The sequence below is a fragment of the Thunnus maccoyii genome, chromosome 23 (genome assembly GCF_910596095.1).
Source record: "Thunnus maccoyii chromosome 23, fThuMac1.1, whole genome shotgun sequence".
Lineage (NCBI taxonomy): Eukaryota > Metazoa > Chordata > Actinopteri > Scombriformes > Scombridae > Thunnus > Thunnus maccoyii.
Genome location: NC_056555.1, coordinates 23,951,419 through 23,969,707, shown reverse-complemented (window position 1 = coordinate 23,969,707; position 18,289 = coordinate 23,951,419). Strand labels below are relative to the sequence as shown.

Genomic DNA, 18,289 nt, shown 5'->3' with positions numbered 1-18,289 from the left:
CTCAAGTGGCCATTCAAGGAACTGCAGTTTTTGGCACTTTTGCATTGACTTCATTTTACAGCCCCAGAGGTTGCCGCTTGGATTAACCTTAAACTAATCTTAACCCTAACCGCACTCGCGAGAGTTCGTCCCTCCACCTGATCCAATTTAGTATTTATGCTAGTAGCGGCTAATGTAGCCTGGAGCTGCTAGCATCCAGCTAGCAGAGATGAGGAGATCTGGTAAAGGCACTTCTTTCAAACTCCACAACCCCAGATTGTTTTCAAACTTGTAGTCTCCAGCCCCAGACCCCACTATATTATAGGAGTGCAATGCTAAATAGGTAAAGTACTCTTTGAACTTCATGTTAACTTTCTATTTGGTAACCAATTGAATCAGTCCTGTGACAGACTGAATCTGATAGTTCCAGGGTCTAAATGAATGCTGTACCCTGAAGAAAGTGGGTTGATTAGGTTATGATATTACATTCATGATGAGCAGTTTTGTAGAAATCTAGAAAACAAAGTAATCTATCCCCTTGGACGTCAGTAGATCCGTGCTGGAAGGTTACACAGTCTTGGTTTAGACAGTCAGTGACTGACTAACAAGGTGGCTTTTAGAATAATACTCTGGCGTTTGCAGTGTAAATTAAGAAACTAATCCAAGCCTATCCTTACCAATCACGGCTTCCCTGCAGAGGAAACTGAGGCCTACAGGAGCTTAGCAACTGCAAACACCCACTGCTGATTGGCCGAGCAGCATATGGAGGGGAGGGGTAAGAGCGCTCTCAAAAGTTCAAATGTGCATTAAACTTTCCGACCGCTTCGAGTAGGGATTTTAGGTGCGGCTCTGACTTCCATCTTCAGTTTCAGCGTTGGTGAAGCAGCTGTAATCTGAGCCCCGGCCGGTTATAGCAGCAGCTCCTTTGTACCGCAGCAGCCTGCACGTATCATCTTACACCAGATAAAACACAGTCCGGGCAGTGCTGCGTTTCCCTGAACGCCAAAAGGATGAAGTCATCTGACGTGCATCTGTGTGCTCGTGTCAATGTGTGAATATGTGTGTTCAGCACTATGTCAGTGATTTACCTGTTTCAGCTTTTTCAGACGTGCGCCCCCCCCCGAAAAACACGACAGAGGCTCAGTTGTTCTCCTCAGCTGCCTTGTCAAGTTTTCACATATTTTCATGCTTCCATTGATGGCAAAGTATGTGAGCATGTGCTGTCCAGCTGCATTAATCCCTCTGGAGTCTAAAGTCATGTTTGTGAATTTGCTCACCGCTGAGTACAAGATGCAGGACTCTGACAGCAGAGACCCGGGTTCACATCTTGAGTCCTGTGTGTGTTCAGTTTTGGTTCAGGTTAGTGAAACATGTTGAGCTTCAAGTTTCTGCAGACTTTTTCTGTATTAAACAGAGACCATGAACTTTCTCTGACCTTAGCCAAGTGCTGCCAGAGTGTAAACACATCCATAAAAAGTTTATTAATGCTGGAGTTTCTACTAGTGGATGTTTTACTGCAAGATCAGATATTTTGGAGGGGGAAACATTTCACTCATACACTCAGTATCAACATTTTTGCAACTTGCCAAATATGTTAAAGAATAGGTTCACAACTTTTACAGGTAAAACAACAGTCAGGAGCCCAAATGAACAGTGAAACATGTTTTTCTTGCTGTAATCGTTCCTCCTGTTCATACTGACCATTAGAAGATCCCTTCATAATGACCTTACAATGGAAGTGATGGGGGACAAAATCCACAGTCCTCCTTCTGTGCAAAGATGTATTTGAAAGTTTATCTGAAGCTAATATGAAGCTTCAGCGTCCAAATGAGTCAAATCAAGTAGATATCTTTCAACGTTACAGTCTTTTTAGTGCCAAAGTTCCTCTTTTTGTTACTATACTTCCACCTGCAGCTCAACAGAGAAACACTGTCCGAGGAAACACAAAGAGGGAATTTGATGCTAAAAAGACTGTAAATGTGTCAGATATCCACTTGATGTGACTAACTCAGACTGCTGAAGCTGAATAGAAGCTTCACAGAGACTTTTAAATGACTGTGTGGACACACTGTGGATTTTGGCCTCCATGACTTCCATTGAAAACACATTTGAAGGATCTTTTAATATCCAGTATGAACAGGAGGAATGATTACAGACACCTGACTGCTGTTTTAAGACACACTTAATTAACATTTTCTTGTTATGTTGAGAGAAAACATAATTCAGCAGCAGTATGTTTCCAGCAAAACATACTTGCTGCTACAATTTAGTCGTACATGAAACATTTTTAGGAGACAGGGTTGGACATTTTGTGTAAAACTGACATCACAGAAAAACGGTGTCATATCTGCATACATTTACCTCCAAAAACAAACAAACAAAGACCTCAGCTAAAGTCAAACAGGATTATAATCTGAGGTCAAAGGTCACAATAACATATGGATTGAAGACTAGGCTGCGGCTCATCGTAAATCTTTGCCATGTGTGCAGATTGGCTGCACATGCATGATCGAACACAAAGCCATTTCTCCTTTTCTATGTGTCTAATTCTGACCTCAGGCCTGAACGTGTGGTAGCCTACATGCTACACAGGATGCATTTATGTACTATAAGCTCATGTGCTTTGAGAGCTTAAAGCGCATCCACAAACATTCAGCAGGAGGTCATGAATGAATCGGATCCAGAGGTTTTTGTACCAGTGGCATATTTTCAAACTAAATTTAGTTTTCAGGAATTCATCAGCGCTGCCTCATGTAGGGACATTTGTTGGCGCAGCCGTGCAGAAACTTGGCCAGCTGTCAGACGGTTACAGTGACAAACTAACACTGTAACTACAAATATAGTTCAGTCGCTCACACAGAACAACCTTCATCCACTCTGGAGTCTTTCATACAAGGACACACGGCTCTCTTTACTCTACTATGTTCCAGCAGATACACTTAAAGTGAAAGCAGACTGAGTGTTTTCTGAATAATTCATCTCTAACTACGAGGGCATCTCATTCAACTAAAAATTTTTAAAAACACCTCAAGACGCCCTTTAAATCAGTTGTAAAACCCTACTTTTTTAGATATTGGTTTTCAATGAATTATTTATTATTTTATGTTGTTTTATTTAGTTATAATCTTTTGTGTTATATATTTTATGTTTCCTGTTTTTATTCTAAAGCAATTTGTGACCATGTTTTGTTGTTTTTTTGTGTTCGTTGCTCACTGTTTGAGCCATTTTTTGTTATAATTATATTTTCAATTTTCGCCAATATATTAAAAATAATGTATTTTTTTCCTTGTTACCTATGAATTGCCCTGCACATTGCCTGTCAGTATTGAGAACAGCGTTTACTCTGTCATAAGATACAATGTTGTAATTTCCACTTTCTTTTATTTCCTTCTGTCTCTGTGAGGAATGTGACTCCGTTGACTTTAACTGGGACTGGTTCCAGATCTACAGCCAGCTGATCTCCCTGCTTCCTGCCCACTGCTGGGCCCGTCTGCTAGAGAAGGAGTACACAACACTGCCATATATATATGTAAATGTATAGGCTATATTGTGTTTAATGATAAAAGTAGCATAGAAGTGAAAATTAACTGAAGAAGAAGAAACTGCCTGTAGATAAACGTTTGAAGATATTTGGAGAAGTGTAGCTGTCCATGGTGCTGAATCTTAGATGTCTTATAGGGACTCAAGAACAGTTTAATTCATTCTTCTTCAAAAACTGCTACCATTTAAAGAAAAATACAGTATTTCAGATGTACTGCATCTTTTGTGAAGCTAAACACAGTGGTGAGAAAAGCATCTATTTCTTTCACTTGAGCATCAGCGCCACAGTGAATCAATAATCTTATGTTTGTGAGGTGTTTTTAAAGATCTTCAGTAGGAACCAATGTTGGAGCTCAGAGCAGTGAAATCGGAAACTTGTTTACAAGACGTAAAATATAAAGTAACATAAACTGTATCCTTTAAAGAACACTCACAATGGAGCAAAGTACTTTAAAACTGTACTGGCGGATGTGTACTTCATGTACTTCAAATTCCAGCTTCTGACTAAAATCTGCAGCACAATTCAAAGAAATACGTATAAAGTATATTTCAGTTTAAAGCCTTTTAGACACAGACACGTGTCTCCATATCTCAGGTTTGACTGAATTATTAACACAATTGATAAATCCACCACACTTAGTAGCGCAGTATCTCTATGAATAGTGCCTGTTCCATCTTTTTCAAAGTCGAACTTTAACATCATATCGACCGGCTTATGCACAACCCACGCATCCGACCTCACTGACAATAGAGGTGAGATAACTTCCAGGCTCCTGTGAGTCTGAAAAGCTCAGATAAAGTCAAATTAAGCCTCAAAGTAATTCCAGGCAGCAAGCGAACTAAATCCTTCATCTGTTATCTCTATAATCAGCACAGGTGAAGCTTTAATGCTTAATCAAGGTCGTCTTTGGAGGAAACTTCTTTTGGGGAAACATCTTTTTTATCACCGTGGTCTCTGATTGGCTGAGAGCTTTTATCACTGTGTTGCATGAAGCATCTTTAGTTCAGATTTTTTCCCTAGAAATACATGTAAAAGTTCATTTTTGACCACATAGATTACAGATAGAGTTGAGAACATTATTGTAGAGATTGACATATAAAAAATTCTATTTTTGAATTAAACAGTCAAAAGTTATTTTCTGTCAGACTGGATTTTTTTAATATCAAAACCAACAACAATGTAAAAAAAATAAAAAATCATCCCTCAAATGTATTTTCAACAGTTGAAGATTTGTACTTAGGCAGAATATTTTACAGGTATAAACAAACTGCATGGTCAATGATGACATTATATAAGTGTAAATACTACATTAACATTAAATATAACAGTAAATACTGAATACTAAACATCAGGGAATAACATTATTGTAAAAAGAAACAAGGAGAAGAAAATTATACATCAGCTAAGTAAACTAGGGTTTGAAATACACAGAAATGCTTCCTATAAAGTATTCATGATACATCTGTGATAAACTATAGAAGCCTATTTCCACCAGACATGGATCATACTATCTCTGTCAGTTGTTTTGTAACTAAAATTTTTGAGTTTCCAGGTCCATTGAGTTTGAGTAACATCGGAAAAATTTTCATTCTGTCCACATCACTGATGCATTTTTTGATGCTGATAATGATTTACCATATTTAATCCAATCCAAATATATAGATGCTAATTATACTTATTTCTAAATTATATAAATGATTAAATACTGAATACTTAACGTCTCAGGGAATTACATTATTGTAAAAAGAAACATAAATACAGCATACATATATTATACATAAGTTAAGTAGGGGTTGAAATACATAAAAATTCTGCCTTTAAAATATTTATGATACATCTGTGATAAACTATGTGAGCCCATTCGCTCAAGAAAAGCATCATTATCTTGACTTACTATCTCTGTCTGGTGTTTTCGTTATTAAAAAAACCTTTGAGTTTCCAAGTCAGAGCTAACTGAAAAATGTGCATTTTGTACACATTACACATGAATTATACAGTCAACAAATTTAAAGTTGTTTTCTAAAATAATCATTTACAGTTTGCTTGTCATACTAGAGTTGTGATGCTGATAGTCATATTTATTACCATTATTATTATTTTAAATGCATTTTTTATTTATTTTCACAGAAACATCCCTGAAATTAACAAACTTTATAATTAAAAATGACCATATATGACGGTAAATTCTATAGTACATTAAATACAACAATAAATACTGAATATAGGAAATACAATTATTATAAATACAAACACAAATACAGCAAATATGAAAATGCTAATAGTACATAAAATATTAATGACATTGATGTATGTGAGATAAACTGTGGAAGCCAATATTCATTGGAAATGGATAATTATTTTGAATTAGTATTTCTACATGTTGCTTTTGTAATTAAACATTTCAAGTTAGTCAGATTTATGACATGTACTGAAAACTTATCTAATAATTTTTACTCAGTGTGTCAAAATGTTATGTTACCATTAGAGATGTACTGATAATTTGGAATTATAACATCATAATTTTGATTTTAAAGGTCATACAAGTCAGTTAGTTATCCATAATTTTGACTTAACATTTTTAATTTGTCATTCTTTAAATTTCATCGAGGTATTTTTTTTTTCTTGGCGGTAACGGGCTTCCATATTGGATAACACCATATCAGTTAATACAAATTCTATTGATCGGTCTTTAAACTGAAGCCTATTAGACTGTGGATGCCATGTAGTTTCAACAGGACAGTCAGTCTGCTGGTTTCTCCTTGTTACCATAGCAACACTGGAATATTTACACCAACATGCGGGCCCGACTGTCGCAAACCGCTCAGCAGCCAATTATGGGAAACAGCTCGAGCCGCTTCCTGCTGCAGATTCCTCGAGTCAAACCTCAAACTGCGGGGTGGAGAAAAACCTGCACTGGGGTTGTGTGTTTGATACCCAGATTTATTGAACAAACTGGTTACATAACACGATGCAGTGGATTCATACACCAGTTCTTATTTATTTTCCTTTACTGCACCCTTCAACGTGCAGCAGCCTCCCAAATGTTCCTGTAATCAGGGGAAGTTTTTGTCTCTGTGTTGTCGTGCAGCTCAGACTCGTCATGCTGCTGTTGTTTGGTACCGGAGGTGGTTTTGCAGATACACTCATACTGTAGTGCCAACTGTGTTTTACAGTCTGTCTGCATTGCGTCGAAACCCCCCTCCTCTCCTCTTCTTCACTCCCCTCTCTCTCTCTCCCTCTCTCTCTCTCTCTCTCCCTCCCTCTCTCTCTCTCTCTCCTAACCCTGCTCCCTCCCTCCTTCACTCACTTCTTTTTCCCCTCTACATGAAATCCTGCAATATGCTTCCAAATTACCGGAGACAGATCCTCTCTCTTATGCGCCTTTAGTGCGGGATCTTAAACCCGGTTTTCTTTCAAGCCTCCGCGTTTTTTTTTTTAATTTACCGCAGCAAAAAAAAAAAAAAAAAAAAAAAAAAAAAACAGGAGAGAGCCGCTTTCTGCTGATGCTGCAGTGTCCAGTCCTCCCAGCTCCCTCCATCAGACTGGGAGCTTGATCCAGCTTTATTTTTTTATGATTTCTTTCACCAGTCTCCGTGTCGATCCGCCGCCTTTTATCTCCAATATGATTTTGATAAATTGTCAGTCAGGTTTTTTGCAGCTGAGCCGCGGTTCAAAGCCGTCTGAAGCCTCCTCCTCCTCCTGCGGGCTGCTCCGATCGACGTTGAAAACCTACACCAAAAGGATACGGATGTTGACCAAGACAACATAGTCTATTAATATTTCAGAGATACTGCAAAGCGATATCAGTATTAAACCCAAGTGAAGGTGGGTGGCCGGGAAAGGTGCGCACGGTGAGGACATTCCTTCCATCTGCTGCTCTCCGCCTCAGCGCAGGTAAATGTTGAATTTTTAAAAAAATCGTTTTTACAATATTTAATATATTTTTGTGTTCATATAGATGTGTGAAACTCTTATCTGATTGGATGTTAGTTGATGTATATGTGTAACTGCGGGTCCTGATGTGCGCAGAGAGGAAGCGCAGCGGGACTGCAAACTTGAATACTGATGTATGCGGTAAAAATACAGCAAATGCAGCACAGGCTTCTGTACTGTACTGCACGGTGTTTTTCTCTGCTGCTGCTGCCTCTGACAAACAGAAAGCTCCCCAGCAGAGAACAATGAATCCATCTGCTTCTATCTATCTCTCTCCTGCTTCCAGGTGACATACGAAGCTTCGCTGAGATAAAGGAGATGTTCACCTCGGAGATGATGATGATGATGACGATGATGAAGATGGAGAGGGAGGCTCTGCATAGCTCCTGGCCTCAGTAGGAGCCTCTCTTCACTCCATCCTGCTGCCCTCACCTCACTCCGCTTCCTCTTCCTGTCCTCCACCCGCCAGGAAGGATGACCGTGGTGTCCACAGACAACATGGACGAGACGTCCACCCTGCCGGGTCACCCGCAGGACCCCTACCCGCCTGACGACGACCACGACGACCACGACTGCTGCGAGCGGGTGGTCATCAACATCTCGGGGCTGCGCTTCGAGACCCAGCTGAAGACCCTCGCCCAGTTCCCGGAAACGCTCCTCGGGAACCCCAAGAAGAGGATGCGCTACTTCGACCCCTTACGAAATGAGTATTTCTTTGACCGGAATCGACCCAGTTTTGACGCCATCTTGTATTATTATCAGTCTGGGGGCCGGCTGAGAAGACCGGTCAATGTGCCACTGGATATGTTTTCAGAGGAGATTAAGTTTTACGAACTCGGCGCGGAGGCGATGGAGAAATTCCGGGAGGATGAGGGGTTTATTCGGGAGGAGGAGCGACCCCTGCCAGAGAAGGAGTTCCAGCGGCAGATCTGGCTCCTCTTTGAGCATCCGGAGAGCTCAGGGCCCGCCCGGGGGATCGCCATTGTCTCAGTGATGGTTATTCTTATATCAATAGTCATATTTTGTTTGGAGACACTACCAGAGCTGAAGGAGGACCCCAATGACCGGGTGCGGACGGTGGGGAACACCACCATTTATTACAAACCTAATGTCCTCACAGACCCCTTCTTTGTAGTGGAGACGCTCTGCATCATCTGGTTTTCCTTTGAGTTGATTGTTCGGTTTTTCGCTTGTCCCAGCAAGGCGGCGTTTTTTAAAAACATGATGAACTCTATTGACATTGTGGCTATAATCCCGTATTTTATCACACTTGGCACAGAGCTGGCTGACGACCAAGACAATAAGGAGGGGAAGGCAGGAGGGGAACAGGCCACATCTCTGGCTATTCTCAGGGTTATCCGTCTAGTGAGGGTGTTCAGGATCTTTAAACTGTCCCGACACTCCAAGGGGCTCCAGATTTTGGGTCAAACACTAAAGGCGAGCATGCGGGAGCTGGGCTTGCTCATTTTCTTCCTTTTCATCGGTGTGATTTTGTTCTCCAGCGCTGTCTACTTCGCCGAGGCCGAGGAGAAGGAGTCGTTCTTCACCAGCATCCCGGATGCTTTCTGGTGGGCGGTGGTGTCCATGACGACCGTCGGCTACGGGGATATGTACCCTGTGACCATCGGAGGGAAGATCGTGGGCTCCCTGTGCGCCATCGCTGGAGTGTTAACCATCGCGCTGCCGGTGCCGGTCATCGTGTCCAACTTCAACTACTTCTACCACCGGGAGACGGAGGGCGAGGAGCAGGCCCAGCTGCTCAACGTCAGCAACCAGAACTTGGCGTCCGACACCAACTCGAGCCGCCGCAGCTCTTCGGTGGTCAGCAAGTCGGAGTACATGGAGATAGACGAGGACATGAACAACAGCATCGATAACTTTAGGGAAGCAAACCTTAGAACTGCCAACTGCACGGCTCCCAGCCAGAACTGTGTGAACAAGGCGAAGCTGCTCACGGACGTGTGAGGCGGCAACAACGCACCAGTGTAAATATTGTAGAAAAATCTGGATGCTTTATCTTCATTGGTGCATTTTTTCTTCTTTTTTTTTGCATTGATTCATTCAAACATGTGTGAAGACTTAAGGAGTTCGAGGCGCACATGGTAAATTAATAAGAGTAGAAGCTCAATTACTTCATTAAAAAAAACAACAGATTTTTGGCAATAGTGTAAAAAAGACAAGCAGGTGTCAAAGGAACGTTTTTGATAAACTATTCTCCCATTTTAGTAATTTGTACCCTTGAATCACTTAATTCACTGTATGTCAAGTCTCAGAGAAAAATCCTGATGATGTCATAGTGATGCCATCATGGTTATCCCAGTTTAGGCTCCTATGAGACTATTCTTATAGTAGAAGACATGCCACCCGGTTGAATTATGGGAAATGTAGGATCCAATGTTTTTAGAGCTTGACCTCAAAGTAAGGACTTGAAAGTTGGACTATCTTGACCTCCGCTGCTTCAACGAGCGTCCCAACTTTATTAACTTGATTTTGGACTGAGATACGTTGATAAACTTCAAGTTTAGGCTGTTAAAAAAACAATATTGTCTTATTTTTTGACATCTCATGGCAATACAGCTTGTTTTAGAGGAACTTTGATGCCCCATTTCATTAAAGCTATTCTGGAGCTCTTCATGGATACAGAGGATACAAGAGAGAACACAGGGAGCAAATGAACTCAGTTGAGAGGAAGATTTTGTATATTTGAGGGAATTAATTAAGTTTATTTGTACCTTTCAACAACAAGGCGTCAAAATGCTGTAAAAGTGCTGTATAAAGGTATTAAGGTAAGACATAAAGGAAACAAGACAATATAAAACATGATAAAACATTAAACAGGAGGCTGAAAATGAGAGTTTTAAGCCTTGAGGGTTCCAGTGAGTAAACTAACTTAACATATTGAGAACACATGGGAATATTTTGCAACTTGAGGGCACAATTTACTAATTTGACACCAGAATTTTATCAAAAAAAAATCCCCCTGACACCTGCCAGACTTTGCACAAAAGACTCCATTTTTAGGGAATAAAAGAAAAAAAAAAAAAAGAAGAAACAAAACAAACACAACAAAGCCCGACTGAGATTTGAAGAACGAAACCGAGGACGAGTCGCTCCCAGAAGAGACACACTCGGCTGGATTACAGTTGACGTTCAGGCGTGGGGTTTTTTTTTTTCGCGGCACATCCAGGGAAGTTTTAGGAAAACTCATCGCCAGGTGTCGATCGATGTTTTTCAGGCACTTTATCAGAAACAAACAGGAAGTGTGCCGAGCCTTGTGGAGGATTATCTGCACTGCTGCTGCTGCTGCTGCTGCTGCCACAGGTCGGCTGGAGGTTCCCTGTATGATGCCATGCAACACTCCTTTATATAAAAGCATGTGGAGACTCTCTTCTCTCTTATATCGGCATGCACAAGATGTTACCTCATTTTTATTTTTGGATTTTTGTTTTTCTTCTTTGACCGTCATCTTCTCCTCCTGGATCGCTGTTTTTTCTCTCATTTGTTTTCACCAAAAGTGCACTGGCTATTTATTATTGTTTAAGTTATTTCAGAGCATTTAAGTGTTGAATGTTAAAAGCATTAAGGGAACAGGAACACTTCTTTTTCGAAGATCATGGCATGTCAAAATACTAAAAAGCATTATGGCCTAATTAGCTAAGGTATAGCTACGTATACTCAATGCATGACGTCAGTATTAAATTGCTTGCAGCTGTGGAGGGACCTCGGGAGCTGGGGGATGATGATGATGATGATGATGATGATGATGATGATGATTCTCCTCATTATTGTCAAGCTAATGACAGGAAACGGTGCATGACGGAGCTAACAGCCAGAAAGGACAAATCTGATAGAAAAAAAACAAAAATACAAAAAACAAGACAAAAAAATATCAGAAGAGACATATCTGATGATCTCTCTTTAAAAAAAAAAAGACATTTCAGAAGTAACATCCTCCTTTTTCATTTATTTAAAGCTTTGATCTTTGATGATGGAGTGCATGGGATCATTTTATGTGATTTGTGACCCCAGTTTGTTTTTTTTTTTTTTTTTGCATTTGACTTTAAAACAGCTTCAAGAAGGAAAGCAGTGATATTTAACAAATTTCATAGATATATCTAAAATTAGTTTCTAGTGCCTTGAACCCCGTCTCATTATAGAATTGACTAAAGTGCCTCCCGATACAACAGACAACAAAGAGCTTACTATGTGCAGCTTATCTTTTCCTGCCATAAAGATGCACTACTCCCCGCACACCTGGAAGACAAGAGGGTTATAGACCAATACGTTTAGATCAATATATTTCACATTCTGGGGCCAGATTTATTGGGCCTTCTTGAACTCACAGTTGTCCTGCGTGATGACACACAGCTGCAGCCAGACAGGAAAATGAAAATTCAAGAGAAACTTTGTTTTTTGTTTTTTTTTTTGGTCAGACGTCTGATGTACTTGATTTTGTCATCCATAAAGGAAAATGTCAGTATTTTCTACAGCGTGTAGTCAATATATATATAATCCAATATTTCAGCAAAAATCAAAGATTAGAGAAAAAGTCCAAAAACTGAAAACAGATTTGTGTATCAGAACTTTGTTTTTTCTTCTTTCCTCTCCCATTAATCATCTCACCACCCCTCAGATTTATCTGCTGACCCTTTGGAGGGCCCCGACCCCTAGGTTGGGAACCACTGGACTAAACTAGCTAACTGTATATAAAGTAGTGTAAACTAGCTCCACCTCCAGCAGCTACAACAGTAACATGCTGCTCTAACACTGATGCTTCACTATTAATAATCTAATGATGTCATATATAATAATATATCAGTCAGAGGGACCAAACCACTACTTTTACTGCAATACTTTAACTACATCAAGCTCATAATACTTATGTACTTTTACTGCAATACTTTAACTACATCAAGCTCATAATACTTATGTACTTTTACTGCAATACTTTAACTACATCAAGCTCATAATACTTATGTACTTTTACTGCAATACTTTAACTACATCAAGCTCATAATACTTATGTACTTTTACTGCAATACTTTAACTACATCAAGCTCATAATACTTATGTACTTTTACTGCAATACTTTAACTACATCAAGCTCATAATACTTATGTACTTTTACTGCAATACTTTAACTACATCAAGCTCATAATACTTATGTACTTTTACTGTAGTGGGATTTTTCATGCAGGACTTTTACTTGTAATGGAGTATTTTTACATTGCTGTATTGGTACTTTTACTGCAGTAAAGGATCTGAGTACTTCTTCCATTACTCCATAATTGTGGTCATGCTAACTTTGGCTAGCAAAACAACATATATCATAGAAAACAGCCTCTTAAAGCTTTTTAAATTAACTTTAATTTTACATCAATTATTTCAAACGCTTATGTTTAAGTCCAAATGAAAGTAAAAACTAAAACTAGTGTGAGATAATACAAAGGTCTGAGAGTATCTGTTTAAATTAAAGTTTATGTGGGAAGCTTTAGGAGGCTTGTGCTGCCCTGATAGACGTCGTTTTGCAGGAGTTTCCAGAACTTTTACAACAGATGTTGCGAGTTCAAAGTTGACCCGTTGTTGGAACGGCCACAATTTTACTGATAATAACTGAGATCCAGGTTGAAAAATACCAGAATTTTCTTCTCAAAGCGAATCAGATAAACACATTAATAAAAATATCTATAGTGTCTGGTCATAAATACCTGTAAGGCTCATTACTTTTAGTTTTTTTCAGGAAATATGGGTAAAAACTTGACTAGACAAACATTTTTACAATCAGGATTTGTTGATTTGAAGAAACTGACTCATGGTATAGATTCACCAATAGTTTAAACTACTGTATTTCTTCTCTTATTTGTTTAAAAGATAAGTCTGATGTCATTCATCTTATTGTCAACAAATCCCACAAAGAGATAAAACCCAACAAAATATTAATCTTTCTCTCAATATATTCTGACTTCTCTGTCTCTTAAAAACACCTCACAAACATATAGTTTCATATTTTAAAAAAAAAAAAAGCTCAGTGGTTTCCTAAATCAGCTGGTCAAACAGGAGGAAATAGTGCATCTGTCGGGGACTATTTTCAGTGGCGGAAGAATCCACATTCGGTGCTCTTGTGAGTGTTTCTGGCAGCAGGAGGGTTTGTGTGGGATTGAGTGGAAATAATTGGCGGCTCATTGACGTGTTTTTAATAGTTTTTGGACACAACGGAGGTCTACGGCACGGAGGAATGAGATATATCAGGCTTTGATACACACACAGTACTTGTTGGTAGATCAGTTCTGTGAGATTTGTTGACAATAAGAAGCATAAAGAAAATCACCAGGGTGATGGTTAGAGTTAGAGTTATTAATCAAGTATCTTTCTTTCATCCACTCTTTTAAAATGAGAGTTGGTTTAGTGGAGTCATTATTATCCTGGCAGACTGTTTCCACACCACATTTGAATAAAAATTAAAAACTTACACATTGACAGGTTGCAAAAACCTCCAAAAACACCAAAACACAGAGGACGTGACCTGATGTGTTCCCAGCTGCAGCTACAGCAAACTACAATGATTTTAAAAGACTTGAGCAGCAGCTCTTTAGCTTTTTTCTCTTTGTTTTCTATCAGCTGGATCATATTGAGATCTTTCCTCACAGCCAGAATCTGTTTACTGTAAAAACTGAGCTGAACGGCTGCAGAAAACTGAAAATAATGAGCTTTACTGAGCCGGATGTTTTCAACCAGCGTACCATCAGACTGCTTCTCAACAACAGTATGTTAATGTCTTTGCTGCTTGATGAAGGCCTCCTTTGTCCTCAGTTTTGATATAATTAGTTAAAACTTTAGCATTAGCAGGAACATATCTGTTTCTTTTTTTTTGTGGAGTGATGATGTTTAGATGTTGCTGTAGAAAGATAATGATGGATGATGAACGCTGAGGGAAGCAGAGCAGAACAGCAACTCTGCGTTCATCTCAACATAACCACAGGCATTAGTCACTGTACGCCAGTAAAATGGCGCTGCTGCTGTTTTGTTTTGAGTAGGAAGCACATGACCGTGTGAAGAAAACGCTGGTTGAACTGTGGCGTGTTGACTGAGACAAAACATGTGCTGAGTAAGATTTTTATTGGCTGAAATTTCACTCGTCAGGTGAAACTTCTGGTGATGCTGCAACTGAAGCGTTTATCTGTAATGATGCTCTACATGTTCTTATCTTCTCACAGCTCAGAGGACAAAAGGAGCTGCAACTATTAGTCTTTTAATGCTAAAATGATCCGATTCCAGCTTCTCTAATGTGAATATTTGCTGGTTTCCTGCATTTCCTGTGACTGTAAAGTGAATTTCTTTAGGTTTTGGACTGTTGTTTGGACAAAAAGAGGACTGAAACGATTAAGTCGATTAATTGATTAGTTGATCGACAGAAAATTAAAATTAAACGCACAATATGTAATTTCAGCCGCTAGGCGTCTCAATCAAAACAATAACAAAAGTGTGATGACGGTGTGAAGTAGCAAGCGATCATGGGAGTTGTTGTCTTTGTTGTTAAATAACCAGCTTCACCAGGATAGGATTACTCCAGTGTTCATCATTCAGGATGTTTTTACCTGCAGAGGTCTCCTCCTCTCCAGAACAAACGGACCCGGTGATTAAAATCATTAAAATACTAATTAAAGCTGTTTCACCTAAAAAATCAATATTTCTCCGACGATGTTTGGTGACCACCGGACTTCCTGGAGGGGCTGTTAGCCGAGCTGCTGCTAACGTTTGTCCAGTTTATTTCTCTGATAACTTAAGATCCAGACGTCCAATGACTAAAATCCTTCTTCCGGCTAAAAGATATAGTTAAAAACCACCTAAATTTATCATGAAAATGTGGCTTAAAACTGAATAAAAGTCCATTTATAACAGTTTGTGTGGAACAACCACAACACCGATGTATTATCTTGTATGTGTGTAAGTTACTCTTTGGTAGACGCCATTGTAGCGGACAAACACAGCGCCGCCGTATGCATCTGGTGCGTGTTTACTCTTTGGTAGAGGAGGTATGACGCCATCGACAGGCGACCAAATGAAACGGTCCGTTACTTTGATTAAATTACAGATTTCTCTGGGTTTGAACATTGTTGGAAACATTTGGGATAATGTAAGTACACAACTCAACAACATATATAACATAGGTCTAGTTGTTTTTACACATTTTAATGTGGAATAATTACATATTATAGCTTTAACTGGTAACTATTTTGATAAATGATTAACCGCTCGAGTCAAACATCTGTGGTTCCAGCATCACCAGTTTGAGGATTTGCAGCTGATCTCAGTTTTTATATCATTTAAACGGATTATTTTGGGGTTTTGCTGTCGGTTGGACGTAATCTTGGACTCTGGGAAACTGTGAAGGGCATTTTATAGATCAAAAAACAAATCATTCAATCAAGAAAAGAATTGGCAGATTAATGAATAATATTCATGAGTTGCAGCCCTAAACAGGTTTGTGTCCAAATTCAGAATTTCTTGTATTCAGCCTCAAATGGATTTTTGAGGATTTAGCTCCTGAAAAGGAACATAGCATGTATGTATTTCCACCTTAAATGTGGTTCTTATCTTCAAGAAATATCTAACACAGTATTTTTGTACTCAGTTTATTCATATCAGCTCATTCTGACAGTGAAAAGGCCAAAAAAGTTCAGTGTTGAGTGTCAGTCTTGCCAAATATGTTTCATGTTTTGATGAATCGTAGGCACCTTAATGAACTTCTGTCTCTGACGTATTAGGTGGCGTTAAAGGTGTTTTTTTTTACAGAGTAGATTCTGATTGGTTCGTTACAGATGAGAAACGTGTCCTTCGTTTAATGTTCGGGGAATCAGACGTCGCCTTTCGTTGTGAGCACGTTTCAGGATTTTGTCACTTTTAATATCATGTTTAAAAACAGCAGTCAGTCTGTTTTAATCCAGTCAAACACTATAACAGCTTATTTACTGAAACAATCAGTAAAATCTGCTGCTGGAGGATTCATGTTGGCCAGTTTTACACTTCAAACTATTTCTTGCATCCTAGTCGTCAGGCAGATTTTATTGTGTGTGTTTCTGCTTCTGCAGCGGCACCAAAAGTCCTAAACACACTCTGAGTTTATCCCCCTGCAGCAAACCCAAACCCACCAATCAGTTGATTCCACTTTTTTTCCAGTTTAACCTAAAGAGTCTTTTATTACAGGAAGTGCACATGAGGTCAGCTGAACGTGTAAAAAAAGTGAGATTTTGTCTGATAAAAGACCCGAATCATCTGTTCTGTATTAAACTGATTACCTGCAGTTTAATACAGCTGAAACCTTTTTATTGCTCCAGTATGTAATGTTATGATTACTGGAATAGTATTATAAAAATGCTCAGTATTGTAAATTTATCATCAGTATGTCTCATATTGTGATATATTGACCTTAACGTTTGGATTTGAATACTACGGAGCCATGAAGTCCCAAAAGATTTATATTTTTAAGGGCGTTTTCAAACCTCTAGTGTGTTTGTTGTAGAGCTACGACGATTAGTTGTCGACTATTAAATTAACTGCTGACTATTTTCTATTAATCGTTTTGAGTAAGAAGAAAAAACAACTCTCTGATTCCAGCCTCTCACATATGAATATTTTGTGGTTTCTTTAGTGTCTATGACTAAAGTGAACTGAATATCTTTGGGTTGTGCACAAAACAAGACATTTGAGGACGTCAGCTTGTGCTTTAGGAAACACTGATCGACATCTTTATGGACCAAATAACTAATCGATTAATCAAGAAAATAATCAACAGATTAGTTGATAATGGAAATAATCGTTAGTTGCAGCTCTAGTTTGTTCTGGTCTGAATCAAGTTTGTCAGGTGAGAAGGTTCTCTCCTCTCATTGGTCGGATGTGTTTGGGGCGGGAGCGAGAACGTAAACACAGAGATTGTTGACGATTTATTCTCCAGCAGCCTTGTATTGATCAGACGGAGGTCGGATCACGTTCCCACCACAAACGAACCGAGACCACTTCCTGTAAAGAGTCTCTGTGTGGTTGTTTGGATCCGACTGCTGAGTTCAGATCCACCTGAATGACTCGTAACAAGGCTGAAAACCAACCAGAGTCACATTTAACCAGACTGAACTACGCGGGTTTGAAAATGCCTTAAAATCAAGCAACAAGATAACAGATCCGCATCTTGTGCAAATGAAATAATGACTTGAGTGACACGATAAATCATTTGTGAGCCCAAGAAAACTTAACTTGTGCACATGAGAAGAAAAAACAAACATCTTTGAGGACTCTGTAGCTCTTCATATTTACAGTATAAAAGTCGCTGGTGTTAAGAATCAGTTACTCCAGACGTCTGTGAGCAGGTTTATTTTGTTTACTGTGCAGCTGTGTGTCATCACCCCGTTACTTTAAACTGCCATTGAACTTGTGAAAAAAAAAAAATCCCTTTAATTAACATTTCAGTCAGATGGAAAAAATAAATAAATGCTATGAAAGGTGCTAAACATGCAGTAGATCCGAGGGAGCAAAATTACAAATTACGCAACTTTCTTTTTTAAAAATTGCATAGAAAAGTTCTGTTTTTTTCAAATTAGTGATGAAAACACATCAGGGTGTTTACTGTCGGCCAAAGTTTGAGACGTATCTGCACCAGACTCCACTGAAGGGACCAAATGAAGTTTTATAGTTGTTTCATATCATCAGAGCAGCTTAATAGATGGATTATATATATGTATAAAAAAAAAAAGAACAAGAAGAAGCACATTTTGTAGACTGAGGTTCATAAGTTTTGAAACATGTTTTTATTTTTTTATCTTTGGATTGAAACCAGTTTTTTTC

At 39.0% G+C, this 18,289-nt stretch overlaps 1 protein-coding gene and 1 long non-coding RNA gene across 2 annotated transcripts; both read left to right on the top strand.

Annotated features, from left to right (window-relative positions):
* Nucleotides 1-54: 54 nt before the first annotated feature.
* LOC121890918 lies at nt 55-3,722 on the top strand. The gene is made up of 2 exons (XR_006093972.1): nt 55-1,338; nt 3,383-3,722. It is a non-coding gene; the product is annotated as an uncharacterized LOC121890918 (long non-coding RNA).
* A 4,205-nt stretch (nt 3,723-7,927) lies between these two features.
* On the top strand, nt 7,928-11,342 carry kcna1b (potassium voltage-gated channel, shaker-related subfamily, member 1b). Its single transcript, XM_042402604.1, has one exon. The coding sequence runs from the start codon at nt 7,928-7,930 to the stop codon at nt 9,416-9,418; it is 1,491 nt and encodes a 496-aa protein (XP_042258538.1). The 3' UTR covers nt 9,419-11,342.
* Nucleotides 11,343-18,289: the final 6,947 nt, after the last annotated feature.